Here is a 16116-nt window from a genome sequence, read left to right on the forward strand (position 1 = left end):
AAAAAAAAAAAAAAAATCCAGAAAGTTCTTTCCCACAACAAAATCACGTAACTTCCCAGTTTTTTTACCCCATTTTATAGTTTCATTTATTAAATATTTTCATATATATTTTAGCATAGAGAACGTATCTTTCTATTAATTAAAAGGTTATCTGTCACATGAGTGCTATTTTTATAGTTTATTAAGCTACAACTGCCAGGCAGTAAAGTGCATACAGTTAGTGTTTATGACTGAGTTTGGGCATGTGTGGATGTGCTGTCCTTATTTACTGATCATTCCCCAAGTGATAAGAAATGTGACTTTTATTATATCAAATTTTTATACATATATGTAACAGAACATCTAATCTCTTAAGATCTTAGGCAGTCATTACTTTCTTCTCCTCCTCATGATAAAATGATGGTGCAGTGGATCTTGAATGTCCAGAAGGTAATCCAATTATCAAGAAACAAGAAGGGGAAGTATAACACAAGGTCAGAGCACTGCAAAGAACTGCAGGGCAAAATCTGCAGGGGACGCACTGGAAAGAACTGGCTGTTTAGGTGGGAAAGGAATGAAGAAGGAAAAGGGAGTGAAGAAAAAGAGAGGCTTTAATTTAAAAGTAGCCTTTGTGCTGTACAAGCAACAAGTTAAGAATTTCAACTTCTATTCCAACTTACTCAAACAGACTCGACCAGCGAGTGAAGACTGTAACAGCTGTTCTGGAGAAGGCCACAAGCCTTTTCCTGTCTCTACCACACGAAGTTCTAACACAAGTGTCAGATTAATATAGTTCAGAAGCTGAGATCCACATTTAACATATATTTTCAAAAGTAATTGTTACCAGAATTTTATATGTATAAAGTAAGACAATTAAACATACCTCTATTAAATTATTTTAGTATTCAACACCAATTTTTCAGTGGCTAGTATAATTCTTGAAGAATGTTATTGGGTGGTGTATTTTACTGAAACCCTAAAAGACTAAGCTTGTACACCTGGCATAAAACCTGGCTAGGTGTAAAATTCTTAACATTTTTCTTGCAATAGTCTGCATATTGTTCAACTGTGTTCTACCAGTCAGACTTACAATGAAGTTTAAAGCCAATCTCATTGTTATTCCTTTATAAGTTAATTTTTTTCCTCCCTTTACGGATTCTGAAAGTTTCATTATCTCTGGACACAAAAACATTGCTGTTTTCATAGTGATCTTTCTCATTAGTTTGCTTAGAAACTGTGAGTCCTTTTGACTGGCATATTCTGACAGTTTTCCAATTCAAGGGCATTAAGTCATGTCACTGATTACTGTTCCTGGTCCAGCAAGGTTAATTTATTTACCTGTAATCATAAGCTAACCATTCTTTAATCAAATCAAGTAATAGAAGGCATGGTTTTATAAAGCACATATAAATTAAAGAACATTTAGAGATTTCACCACTAGGTGTCATTTTACTTAATTACTATGACACCCGAGGAGCAAAAAAGTGTGCTTTTTTTTACCTTGTCACTGCCTTGACAAGTCACTGAACAGATCTAATTAATCACACTTGACTTAATAAATCACATAAACTTACATGCTATATCTGATTTTTTATCTTTTACTACACCCTGTTTCCCCAGACTCCACTACACCGCCACAATGAAATGGCTTAAATCCTATTAACACCAGTACCAGAAGGGTCAGGGACACAGCTCAGTGGCATGGCACCTGCCTAGCAAGCATGAGGTCCAGAGTTCAATTCCTGGTTCAAAAAAACAAAAACAAAACAAAAGTTAAAAAAAAAAAACCAAAGCACTAGTACCAGAATGTCATCCACGACATTTTCACTTCTCATGTCCTCTACCACAACTGAAATCTTTATTATTTACTGTTTATAAATGTAAAAGCTTCCTAATTGGCCACCCTCTTCTGACCTCAGATCCTCTAGTGTACTACCATTAAAGTCATATTTTCAAGATACAAATATGATGTTTTCAAGACGAAAACAGTATGTTTCACACTGTACATTCATTTAGGTCTCCATCATGAAGTTCAAACTTCATACTGTGATAGATAATCTTGTCTCTGTATGCGGCTGTTTTTCCTGCTACTCATTCAAGGAAATTTTAAACTCTAGCTACATCAGACTATTAGCAGTTTTGATTTCTTCTTTGTGCCTGTGGCTTCTCACTACTCTTTTCTTATGCACATGTCCCTTTAAGACACACAAAGGCCATAAATTTCTAAAGTATTCCTGCACTCTGCACTCAAAACCACAGCCACTACTATCTGTTTCCATACTGTATTATGTGTCTTTATCAGCACTTATCACAATATTTATGGTGCTAACTTATACATCATTTTTATTCACCTGATTACAAGCTCTAAAAAGGCAATATCTTCCCACCATTTAATCTCTAAAACATAGAAGGTATTAAATAAATGTCTGTTGAATGAAGATCAGTGCAAAAATGAAAACTACTGAAAAAATTTCAGTTTTAATAATTTTGCCAATTAAAACGTAGGACGTATTTTTCCAACTGATGTAGTTATTACACTGCACTTTCACTCTCAGTCTAGAGCAGTAGACACATGGAATTATTTGCATGTTTTTTCCTTAACTTATTAAACAGACTTTTATTTATGTTCATTTTGGTACTATTTATTCCTAGCGACTTTTAATAGAATAAAAGTTCTACGTCTTACCCTTGTAAGTGGAATGATTACACTGATGAATAAGCTCTAGAAACTAAATTTTAAAATGTCACTTCCTATTGTGAACATCTATTGATTTTGACTGCCAAGCATCTCCATTTCTTTAGAAAATTACCTTATTCTGGTGAAGAAAACAGAAAATCTGACTCTGTAACACACCATTCGCACTCCAGGGCTATAGGATTCATCATATGGGTCCCTGGCCCAGCAAATCACATATACAAGATGACTACTTCCGTGTAATAATGTGAGACAATCCAGGACTATCAAAGTTATTCCATCCTAAATAATGAAAGTCTATCTTCCACAGATGAGAAGAGAAGCACAGTGTACCCCAGACATAAATACAGAATCACAGACAACTGAAATAACCTCACAGAGTCATATATGGCACCAAATTCCACTTAACAGCTACATATGCATATTTGCCAACTTAAAAGTCATTTCATTCACTCGCTCTATTTTCCATGTAATAAAACTAAGTCCCAGAGAACAGAAATTATATAAAATATTCACATGTAACAAAGCTGGACTCAGATTCCAGGTTGTTGTGACTCCCAAGCTGGAGGATGTTTTTGGACATTCATAAAAACTAGATAAAGATACTAACACTTTTTGTTTGTTTAAGGTAGTCAAAAAATCACCTGTTGTATCTTGTAGTGAAGAAAAATGTTTAACTTTAATCCCGCTCTTCCAAATCTTCTTTACCATGATATACTTCTTAAACCAACAACCCACCATCAAATATGCATATGTAGCTGTTAAGTGGAATTTGGTGCCACAGTGGCAGACCCAGTGAGTAAGGTGGATGTAGACATATCTTACTGCTTTTACCGGCATGCATTTGCATTGGACAGCACTTGGCAGGAGCACTCACTTACTCTTATCATAAATCACTCATAAAGACACAAAAGAGGCTATCCAGAATTGCTTCAGAGAGTGGCAAGACTGATAGTGGGAAGACTGTTGTCTGAACTGAAGGTGAGTAATATGGGAGAGATTAATGACGATGTGTGCTTTACTGTAATAAATTTTAAAAATTTCAACATTCTTTTATTTAAACAAAATTAGTAATAAAAAATTCTAACCATTTACATTTAGATGACTACTTTGTGCAACAAAAGCCATCCTACTTTTTAATACTGACCACAGAAAAAATCTGCTTGATTTACACTTTGTTTGGATTCTAATGTTGAGAACACTTGGTAGGTAAATCAAATATTCTTTGTCTTACTGGTTTACAAATACTTTAGCTAGTGAGTCTTTTCCACTGAGACACCACAAACACTTTAGAAACTGACTTATACCACTTCTAAATTCTGCTCTCAAAGACCTAAGTTTATAGTTTAGTAATATAAATAAGAATATAGTTTAGTAATATAAATAAGATTAAATAGAAAATCATCATTTGGCGGTAACACAGTAATAATTCAGCCAAGTAACATTAATAGATGCTAAAAATTGAAGGTAAAAGTCTGATGAAGAACAGCATGCAAAGTCTCAAAAAAATGCCTTCAAATCCAAATAATTGTAATACGAATGAAAATATAACAGAGACATAGCATATACAACTTTAATCAAGGGATGTGAGTATGAAAGATCACCAGTAAGATATACATAAAAAAAACAAGTTCTACTTGAGAAGATGCACAAAGGACACATCAATCTTTTTAGGATATGCCTGATGGAAAAAGTCTAACCTGAATCTAATCATGAAGAAATAGCCAACAAAACTGAACTACACTGTACAAAATAAATAATAATTTTCATAATTTATCAGATATAAAAGTTAAGAAAATGCTCAGGAACTGTTCCAATTTTAAGGATTGAAAATAAATACCATACCTAATTCACAAATAAAAATTATGATAAAAGACAGTTTAATAGTATAGGAAGCCAGGCATGGTGGCGCATGCCTGTAATCCCAGCACTCGGGAGGCTGAGGCAGGAGGATCACTGTGAGTTCAAGACCAGCCTGGGCTACAAAGTGAGCTCAAGGCCAGCCTGAATTGCACAGTGAGACCCTGCCTCAAAAAGACAAAAAAAAAAAAAAGGAAAATGACCTCATTTGTAGAAAAAAAATACATAAAATTTGGCGCGCGCATACGTGTGTGTGTGTGTGTGTATACACACAAAGAGCACCACGTTCACATCTCACTGTCAAATGGTTAAAAAGAAAAAATATTCCTGTTACTATCCTTTTGTTCTGCGGTTTTGCAGTGCTGAGGACTGAACCTAGGGCCTTGAAAATGCCTATCACACATTTTACCCCTGAACTACATTCCCAACCCTGTACTATTCTTTTTTTAAAAGGTTAAAAACTACTCTTCAAAATATAAAATCTATATATTTTTCTATCATCTGTGACACTAGTTTCATTTTCATCTGGATTTGAAATGAAAGATTTCTGAACTAACCACCTTTTATTGCTGCTTTTTTGGTTTTCTGGATGAGTAGGTTCCAGAAGGGTTGGGAGAGTCTAAGATTTTGGAGAATTTTCAGGGATATCACGATTATGGACATATGCAATAATGCAAGAAGAAAAACATACTAAGAAAAACTAGAAACCACTATCATAAGGAATATCCTTTAGATGTACTCATAAGTAGGTCTGAGGCAGATTTAAAGACACTGCGTCTCCAGCAGATGTCTCTAATCACAAAGCAGTGGTATGTGGAGACTAAACTGCATGTATTGTGAAGAACTGCTACTCTACACAGGAAATAAACAAGCCTAAAATCCAGTATTGCCACAGATAAATAAAACTAGTTTTTAATTTTATTGTTTCCCTTATTTCTATGACGCAGTAATTCAGAATGTATTTTTTAAAGTGGGTATTCATATTTTCACAAACAATGAAACATTAGCATTAGGCTACAAGAACTTCTTGTAGAACAGTTTCTTTAAACGATTTTCTAAACTTCTTAGGAAGATTGTCTTGGGTTGATGGGATGGAAAATGCAGATTAATAAGGAAATACTGATTCTGAAATGAAAAGAAGGCCTTCTTAATCTGATTTTAATAAATAACCCAATAAAAATTTCTTACAAGTTTTTAAACTACTAGTGGTACAGAAACAAGTTTACACAGCAGGCCTAACACAGGTATCTGTGTGAAAATCTACTCATAAAATTGGCTTCAAGTTGGTGTACAGAAACTTGGCTTTTGAGATAGATCCCATTGTTCTATGATTGAAAGACTGGCTCACTGTGCTGAAACTATTTCTACAAAGGATGTAATTTATGCTGAACCCCTCTTCCTTCTGAGTGGAATTTTGGTACATTTTATACCAAAGGGGTGCCCACATGACTCATCCTGAATGCCTATGTTCAGGTGAGTTTCTCTGATAAATAATATATCATGCATGTGAACAATTCATTACTAGAGGAATGAAGCATGTCCCATGTGACTCCATGGGGAGAGAGGTCTCTTGGAAGCTTCCCTGAGCCTGATTCTCTCAACTTCAGCCCGTGTGCCTTTTCCCTTCACCAAGTTTGCTGTAGGTTTTTTGCAGCAATAAATCACAACAGTGAATACGACCATATGCTGAGTCCTGCGAGTCTTCCTACTGAGTCATGAAATATGGGATGACCTCGGGGACTCCCAACACAATACAATATAAAATTACCTCCTATAGAAGTCCAAGTGTTTCAAGTATACTGCTACATATATGTTAACAACTTGCAGGTGATTACTTTAAGATGACAAAGCTTTAAGATGACAAAAGCTATATCACTAACAAAACTATTTGCTTTTGGACTACTGAAATTATATTCAAAAGATAATACAACATTTACTGCATTAAATGCACATAATATTCACTCATTAAAATCAAACAAATGAATCCAAATGCAAACTCAAATGAAACAGTCTCCTATCCCTCACAATTTAGGTGGCACATACAATCAGAGCATCCCTACCGTGCGGAGTGATCGTCTGCATGGGCTTCGCAGGGGACCTCACGCTCCATATGGTCAAGGTGCCATCCGAATGACTGCAGATGAACTGCTTTCCTTCGTGGTGCCAAGCGACAGAGTGAATGGCCTGCAGGAGAAAGGCAAAGAACTCCATTACCAAGCTATGAATGCACTATTATTTTGCAACTTTAAAGTTTTTAAAAATATTTTCTAAGGTAAATAGGTGAGCTTTATAATCTCATAAAAATTTAACCCTCTGAATCTGAATACATATTTTATTTCATATTGACACCTTTTTTGGGAGATATCAAAAAGTCATAAAAGAACAGGATGAATCCCATGTAGATCAAGAAAGTGAAGAAAGGAGGAAGGAAATAAGAAAGTTACTGGCACAACCCCCACATAGAATTACATGCAAAATTCTAAAAGTTCTTTTAAAAATATAACGCTTTTCTAACAACTAAAACAGTTCATGTAGTAGTCCACAGGTTAAAAGCCTCACATTAGTATTTGTATTTTTGGCAAAATTAATAGAAAATAAAAAGCACTGCCTACTATGACATATTCTTGAACAGGAATAATTATCTAATTATCAGGCCTTGGTCAAAGTAGTGCATACGTTCTGTGATACTGCTCCAAATAAGAGGGAATTTTGAAGAATAATCTTCTAGAAATATAGATCAAGATAACTACTTACCAAATTTTGCACTCACTAATTCAGAATAGTACAGAAATGGAAAATGAATACATTCTCTACCTATTATTTTGGGCACTCATCAGTATTATTAGAATCACTCCACAGTAGAAGCTGTACTTAAATCCTAATCTCACTACTTATATTACATACAGTGATTACCACTTCTTGGCAGATATACACTATGAACTGTTCTCCTACAAATAAGACTGGTTCTTCTATTCAAAAAAGTAATTATGTATTATTGCTTAAACCTTTAGGTAAATGCTAACAAGGCTGAAAGAAAATTTGTAACAGAAACTTTTTTTTCAGTAGTACTAAATACTAAAGCCAAGGGCCAGCGATATAGCTCAGCAGTACAAGTGCATGCCTCACAAGCACAAGGTCCTGAGTTCAACTCCTGGTACCAAAAACAAACAAACAAAAATTACAATAAATACTGAAGCCAGAAGCCATAACCTTTGCACTGAACTATATCTCCGGGCTTTTTTGAGACTCAGGGCTATATTAAGGTGCCAAGTTGCGTAGGTTGAGATTAAATTTGCAATCCTCTTGCCTCAGTTTCACAAACAGCTGAGATTAAAGGCATCCACCAACGTATTTAGTTTATAACAGATTTTGACATTAAACTGTAATGTTCGCAAATATATGGAAAGGAAATACTAAATACTGTAGTTTTGTTTTATTATTCTTATGTAACTCAAATAAAGTGCTTGGAGCTATGAATAAATTAGTTCTGTATATTGGTAGTACATTAAATTGTACCTCTACCTTAGTAGTGTAACTTGTGATCTTTTCCATATTACTTCCAGTATATAGGAGAGACAAGAATATTGCATTACTTGAATAAGAAAATTACCAAATCATACATTTTGTAAGATAACTGAAAAAATATTACAATTGGATATTAAATGGTGTATATATTTTTGTCTCTATATATAATGATTTTAAACAGATATAAACAGAATACACTTCCATTTCCATTAAAAATAAAACCCAGAGAGAACTTTCTTGGAAATTTAGAATTGTGACCACAATAAGCATTCTTTTAAATTTTTCTCTTCAGGGGGAAGACACAGTAAGAAAAAGAGAAAAATCAGCAGAGAATTACTTGCCCCTCTAAACATGGAAAACACTTTAAAGAAAAAGTGTTTCCATTACTATCTATAGTTTAAAAGTTTCTTTAAAGCAGTTATCAATTCCAGTGCTGTGAGCTACAAACACTATCACAACATTCATTTAAAAAAGGTTTCTGAGGTTGGACATGGTGGTGCACACCTGTAATCCCAGCCTTTAGGAGGCTGAGGCAGGAGGATCGCTGCAAGTTCAAGGCCAGCCTGGGCTACATAATGAGTTCAAAGCTAAACTAAACTACATGGCGAGACCTTATCTCAAAAAACAAAAAAAAACCCTAAAAATTAAAACAATAAATAAAAAATAAAAAAGGTTTCTGAGACACACTGCATCCCTCCTCTCATGGGAGCATGCAGCCCCTTGCTGGACAGTGGCCCCAGTGCAAGGGCAAGACCATCCACCAACTTCAAGCAGGCTGTAAATTTTGCCTCCCCGTGGCACAGGACAGCAGAACTCAGCGAAAACTAACCAACAGCCTGATCCTGGACAAGGACAATCCCCCAAAAGGAGAAGGCAACAACCAGAGCCCGAGCCTGCTGGAATTTCTCAAAATGTGCTCTTTTTCATTCTCCTTCTAGCCCTTCTACTCATACTGTGTAATTACTAAGCTTTACAAATCTCTAAGGAGTGAGTAACTTAGAGTTGCTGTTGAGTACTGTTCTATTGTTGGTAGAGATTTAGTATTTATTGCAGGTCAACTGTAGGTCAGTATTTGATTTGTCTCAGTGTTCCTACTATAATTATAAATCTCTTTTCTGTAGCTAAGGGTACATTATTGGTCCACAGGGTTTGTCAATACTCATTTTGTATTTGATGCTATAACTAATGCTGATTTTATTACTACAGCCAAGGTGACATAGTTCTTGCTATTAATGGTTCTGTCGAGATGCCAACATCTGAGAACCCTCATCAAAAGATGCTTTAGAATTTACAACTAAATTTAGTAATATAGCAGAATACAAAATCAACACAAAAAAATCAATAGCATTCCTTTACATAAATAATAAATGCATTAAGAAAGAAAGTTGGAAAAAATACCACTCACAATAACACCAAAAAAATTAAATACGTAGTAATTTGCAGCTCCTCCTGCCCTTCCATCAAGGTAGCCATGGAAGAAGCCTCAGTGAATGCAGAGGGACTCCAGAGACTCTGCCCACCCCCACCATCAGGGAGGCCATCAGGGGAGCCTGGAAAATGTTAAGATGAAGGAGCAAAATGCCATCTTAGACCTCCAGAGCACCCAAAACAAATCCAGGAGACATTGACATAGAAGAAACTGCAAGTCACACACCTGACATTTCTGAAATGATAGCAACTGAAGTAAAGAAACAACTCCAGGAGGCTATAGAGGAAATCAGATCAGAAATAATCTCTCAGGTAAAAAAAGAAATGACAATGATAATGAAAGAACTGCTCAGCATATCCAAAGAAGACACGGCTAAAAAAAAAAACAAAAAAACCAGAGGAGCATAGGAAAATGATGGGAACATTGAATAAACAATATAGGAAAGAATTAGAATGCATGAAACAGATTCAAACAGACATCCAGGAAATTAAAAATTCCACTAAAATCTGGAAGAACTGCTTGAATGAAACTGAAGACAGACTTTCAGACCTTGAAGACAGGATTGTAGTTAGTGATTATGAAAGGCAAGATCTCTTAAAAATAATAAAGAATTTGCCTAATCAAGGAAGTTCTCTACAACAAAACTACAGTACTCTAAAAAAGAAAATGAAATAGAATATCAGAAATTGGAACAATAACCTCTGTTCTGGGATAGAAAGAGCCAATGCAGAAAAGCGGCCATATTTAAAAAATTGATATGCATATTTAATGTAATCCAAACATAAATACCACAGCATTCTTTACATAACTGGAGAAAATAATCCTAAAATTCAAATGGAACCACAGGATACCCAGAATAGTAAAAGCAAACCTGGATAACAAGAGCAAAGCAGGAGGCATTACAGTCCCAAACTTGAAGCAACTTCATGACAAAGCAGCACTGACTAACAATCGCATGATACTGTCACAAAAACAAACATGAAGGTCAATGGGACAGAAAAGATGCAGAAACAATCCCAAATACCTTCAATTATCTAACCTTTAACAAAAGGGCCAAAAAAATACACTGGAAGAAAGGCAGTCTTAATAGATGTGCTGGAAAAATTGGCTATCTACATGCAGAAGATTGAATCGAGACCCATATCTCTCATCATGTACTAAACTAAAATCAAAATGGATCAAAGGACTAAATATTAAAACAGAGACAACCTGCTGGGAGATAAAATAGGTAAAATTGTAGCCAAGGAACACAATTGCACTGGAAATACTACCAAGAATCAACAAATGGAATTACACAGAATTAAAAAGCTTCTGCACCACAAAACAACCAACCAAGACACTGAAATGACAACCTACAGAATGGGAAAATATTTTTGCTGGCTGTCCCTCAGGACTAGTATCTAGACTATACAAAGAACTCAACAAAATTAGAGCCCTCAAAATAAAATGCCCAATTAAAAAAATGGGTAAGTATTATGAAAATGTTACTTCACAGAAAAATGTACAAAAGCCAATATATGAAGAAATGTTCAACATCACTGGCCATGATGTTGAAATGCAAATTAGCACCACATGGTGATTCTTAACTCCAGAAAGAATAGTCATCATCAAAACATCAAACACAACAAATCTGTCAAGACTACAAGGAAAAGAGAACTCTTCTACACTGATGGTGGCAACGTAAAGTAGTATAACCACCATGAAAATCAGTGTAGAGATTCCTCAAAATGTTAAAAATAATAATTGCATTTTGATCCAGCTATTCCTCTTTTAGGTGTTTTCCCTAAAGAGTTAAAGACATTACAGTGACACATGCACACCCATGTTTAGAGCAACATAATTAATAATAACAATCTTAGAAGTGATGTATATGTGATATCTACACATAATGGAATACTATTCTGCCATAAAAATATCTGTAGGAAAATGGATGTCACATGAAACCATAATCTCAGTGAAATAAATCAGACACACAAAATACTTAAATATTGCAGGGTTTCTCTTATATGAGAAACCAAAATTACAAATAAAAAGACAAAACAAAAGATAATAGGAAGTAGGGAGATCTTTTCAAATGGAAAGAGGATCAAGAAATGGAGGGAAACGGGATGAGAAAAGAAAGTAAAATGTGTTAGTGACACGTACCAACCCACACAAGGAATCTAAACATGCTACAAACATGTACTAAGAAAAAAATAAAATAAAAAAGGCTTCTCCTTGTCTTGAGAAACAAACATACATACAGAGGAAGCAAATCACAAACTTTTGAGTTTTTATTTTACTAGCACTATTTCTGTTGCTTCCCAGTCTACTTGGAAAAATCAACATGAAATCAAAACACAAAAGCCACCGATAAATAAGCCTAGGAATGCAATTAATTACCATTAAAATAAAGAAGCTCATATGTATTATCTTATTAGTGATACTTTATTTCTTTTCTATTGCCACTGATTACTTTAAAAAGAATACTGATAATTTAATACTGTTTAAAGTCTAAAAGGGAGCCAGGTATGGTGGTGCACACCTGTAATCCCAACATTTGGGAGGCTGAGGCAGGAGGATCATTGCAAGTTCTAGACCATCCTGGGCTATAAAGTGAGCTCCAGCCCAGCCTCAACTGCATAGTGAGACCCTGTCTCAAAAAGATAGACAGACAGACAGACAGACAGACAGACAGATAAAAGAAAGAAAGTCAGTCTAAACGGGAATAAAATGGCCATTAAATAAAACTTCATATGGATGAAATATATTTTGAAATATCTACAAAATATTAAGAACTCTATCCAACTATATTAAAAATCTATAATTTTGACATAACCAGGAAGAGAATGTCAATTAAAGAAGTATTAAGGTTACAAAGTAACAAGCTAACCAGCAGAAAGATTAATTTTTGTTCAGATTACTCCCACCTGTCCGTATCACCCTCCAAAAACCAGAACAATTAAAGGTGTACCTTGTAGATCTTTGCATTAGAAATGTTCTATATTGATACCATACAAGCATTAAATTTTTTTTTTCTTTTTGAGACATGGTCTCATTCTGTGGTCCAGGCTGGCCTCAAACTCATGGCAATCCTCCTGCCTCAGCCTCCTGAGTGCTGGGATTATAGGCATGCACCACCACACCCAGCTCCATTTAATACATTTGTACAGGTGAAATAAAAGTCAGAGTAGAATAATGTATCAGTGAGTACATTATAAATACTGAGAGTGGGTAAGGTAGTCTTAAACTTTTAACCCTCAATAGTAAAGAAGAATTGTATGTACAATAATTTCTAGAATGTGTAAAATTAAACATCTGTCAAAAACTAACAGTCAAATATAAAATACTGTAACATGAACCAAGAGCAATGATAAAATATCATGAACTCATAGAAGTAAAGCCAGAAATTATTACACCGTTTACTTTAGAACAAATCAATTGTGACACTAGATCTTAAATATACAATACTGTTATTTAAAATACAAAACCTTAGTCATTACCTATATTAACATTTTTAAGAACAGGTTTATGAACTTCTCATCTCTTTTATAAAGGACAGAGATCTGTATTCTTATAACTTTTCTCTGGTTTTGGCACCAGAGAAATGTCCTGTGTTGCTACCATGCACTATAGGAAGGACATCTTCCTCTTTTATTTTTGGGAAGAGTTTGGGAATCCAACAGGTATTACTAGGTAATACTCACCAATGAGTCTTCTTTTCTTGCAACTTTCTTTTGTGGGAAGCATTTTCACTACAAATTCAGTTTCTTTATAATTACAGACACTCAGATACTTACAGATATAAATACAGATGCAGATACTCAGAGCTTCTACAGTGAGTTTCTGCTAAAGAAATTTGGTATACTTCAATGAAATTGTCCATTTTATCTAAATTGTTGCATTTAAAGGCATAACGTAATTACCGCCACATGCTGCTAGGGAGCTGATTTCATTGATTTTCGTTTTTTATCATTTCAGTTCAATAGCTTATTGAGAATTTAATGTTCTCTCTTTCAGTTACTTGTGGAAGCTGAGGCTGCTGACTGCAGATTTTTCTCATTTTTTAATACCAGCATTTAATAATACAATGGGTACTTCAGTGGTATACCACAGACCTCAACATCGTATCATTATAGTTTTCAGCTCAAACTACTTTGTAATTGCGTTATTTCCTTCTCTGTCCTGCAGATTTATAAGTATGCTGTTTCACTTTCAAGTGCTTGCACGTTTTCCATGTACCTTTTAATTACTGATTACTATTTTAACTATAAAAGAACATATTTTACACAGTTTTAATCTTTTAAAACTTACTGAGATCAATGCGTTTGGTGTTTTTTTTTTTTTTTTTTTTTGGTACCAGGAACTGAACTCAGGAATTGCGCTTGCCAGGCAGTCATTTACGCCACTGAGCTATATTCCCGGCCCCTGAGGTCGAGTTTACAACAATGAACACCACTTCTCTTAGAAATAGTCCATTTATAATCTGTTGTTGCTTGAATTATTTTATTATCTACTTATTGATGGCCATTTTGGCGGCAGTATTTTTATTAGTAGCAGCACTATTTTTTCCGACAATGTTTAACATATCTGTATCTTAAGTAAAATTTTTATACATATTATGTGGTTAAATCTTACTTTTTTATCTAACCTGACAGTCTTGATCTTTTATTTGGGGTATTAAGCCAATATATTATTATCAAGATAGTTGGGTTTAAATCTACCATCTTAACTATTTGCTCACTCCTTCTTCCACGTATTCTTTGTTACAGTTTTTCTCTTCTTCTGCTTTGCTTTGAATAATTTTTAAATTTCTTTTCTCCACCCTCTTTAATGTTTTATGTTGGTGATACTGATGTTTCAGTATTTCTCTTGGTATTTAAAATACATGTAATTATCTTACCAGAATCTGCATTTACAGAATACACCATTTCAAACACAGTACAATAATATTCTTGTAGAAGTGGTGTCTTTTGACTTTTGTGCTACTGTCCATATTTTAATTCTCAATGTCATAAATCCTGTAATACATTTTATATTTAGTCTAAATAAAAAGTGGCCCCATAAGCAGATTTTTAAAACAAACAAAGCTTGCACCTTCCTGGCAAGTACAAGGCCCTGAGTCTGACTCTCAGTACCAAAAGAGGCTTTTATACCTACCCACGTATTTACCACTTCTGGCGTCTTTCACTCCTTTGAATAGATTTGTTTCTGTCACATCATTGGCTTTGGACATGAAAGACTTCTTTTAATATTTTGTAACAAGGTCTGCAAGCCAGGAATTCTTTCAGTATATGTCTGTGAAAGTATTTCACCTTTACTGTTTCTTGATTTTGTTTTTCTTATAACTGGCTAGTAATACAAAATGCTGATGCCCATTTTGGGAAACCGCTATGTGTACTTAAAAAGTCTTGATCATTTCTAGTCCCATTAAGCCCTTCTCCCTTCTGTATTCATTCACTCTGGCTCCCCTCTCCAAAAGTCTACCTTCCAGGTTCCTGAAATCTCACATGCATTTTCTTTATGGATTTATTTACTTGGTTTATCATGTAAGAGAAAACATGCAATATTTAACATTTTAAATCTGGATTATTTCACTTAACATTATGGTCTCATTTCATCCATTCTTCTGCAAACACATGATTTCATTCTTCTTTATGGCTGAGTAATATTCCATGGTGTTTACATACCATATTTTCCTCATCTGTTCATTTGTCAAAAGGCAGCTACACTGTTTCCACAGCTTAGGTACTCTGAACTGTGCCACTTGAATATGGGTATTCATGTATCTCTATAGTATGCTGCCTTTAATTCTTTCAGAAATACACCCAGGAAAAGTATAGTAGGAACAAATGATATTTGTATTTTTAGCTTTTTGAGCCATCTCCATAGTGAGGTCCATAATGGCTGTACTAGCTTACATCACCTAACAATGTAGAAGGGTTTCCCCTTTTTTATTGCATGACATGTTTGTATTCTTGATGACAGTCATTCTGACTGGGTGACACAGAATCTGATAGCAGTTTGGATTTGTGTTTCCCTAGTGTCTAAAGATGTTGGACACTTTTTATTGGTCATTTTTACTGGTTCTTTTGAAAATATCTATTGAGTTCACTTACCCATGTTTTGACTATTTGTTTTTTGGTGTCTAATTTATTTTAGTTCTTATTATAGAGATTAATCTTCTATCAGAAGAGGCCTAGTAAAGATTTTTCTCCCATCCTGTAGATTGTCCCTTCTCTCTATTTCCTTTACAGAAGCTCCTAATCAGATACATAATCCCATTTGCTGTTTTTTGATGTTATTTCCTGTGCTATTGGAGTCCTACTCAGGAAGTTTGCATGTTCCTTGGCTTTAAGTGTTCCCCATGTCTTTCTAGCAATTTCAAAGTTTTCTTTTTAATCCAGGTCTCTTGAAACATTTTGATTGTAATACAGGGTGACAGAGATACAGTTTCAATCTTCACAACATGTACTGTCCAGTTTTCCCAGGACCATTTGTTAAAAGAGGCTGTGTTTTCTCCAGGGTATTGTTTTTGCCTTCTTTGTCAAAAATTCAACACCTGTCGGTGCATGAGTTTATTTCTGTCTTCTGCTCTATTCCACTGGTTTACTTGCCTGTTTCTATACCAGAATTATTTCATTTTTGT

The 16116-nt window shown here is 34.7% G+C and overlaps 1 protein-coding gene across 6 annotated transcripts in view; it reads right to left on the bottom strand.

Annotated features, from left to right (window-relative positions):
* Positions 1 to 16116, bottom strand: part of Stxbp5 (syntaxin binding protein 5 (tomosyn)) — a gene marked incomplete at its 5' end in the record, with an annotated part of 163325 nt that overhangs the window by 85050 nt on the left and 62159 nt on the right. For all 6 annotated transcript variants that reach the window (XM_013517356.1, XM_013517355.1, XM_013517352.1 and 3 more), the window contains 1 exon segment: positions 6595 to 6718. In XM_013517356.1, the coding sequence (XP_013372810.1) occupies positions 6595 to 6718 (124 nt within the window).

Source organism: Chinchilla lanigera, unplaced genomic scaffold (genome assembly GCF_000276665.1).
Source record: "Chinchilla lanigera isolate Chin_1 unplaced genomic scaffold, ChiLan1.0 scaffold00038, whole genome shotgun sequence".
NCBI classification, from domain to species: domain Eukaryota; kingdom Metazoa; phylum Chordata; class Mammalia; order Rodentia; family Chinchillidae; genus Chinchilla; species Chinchilla lanigera.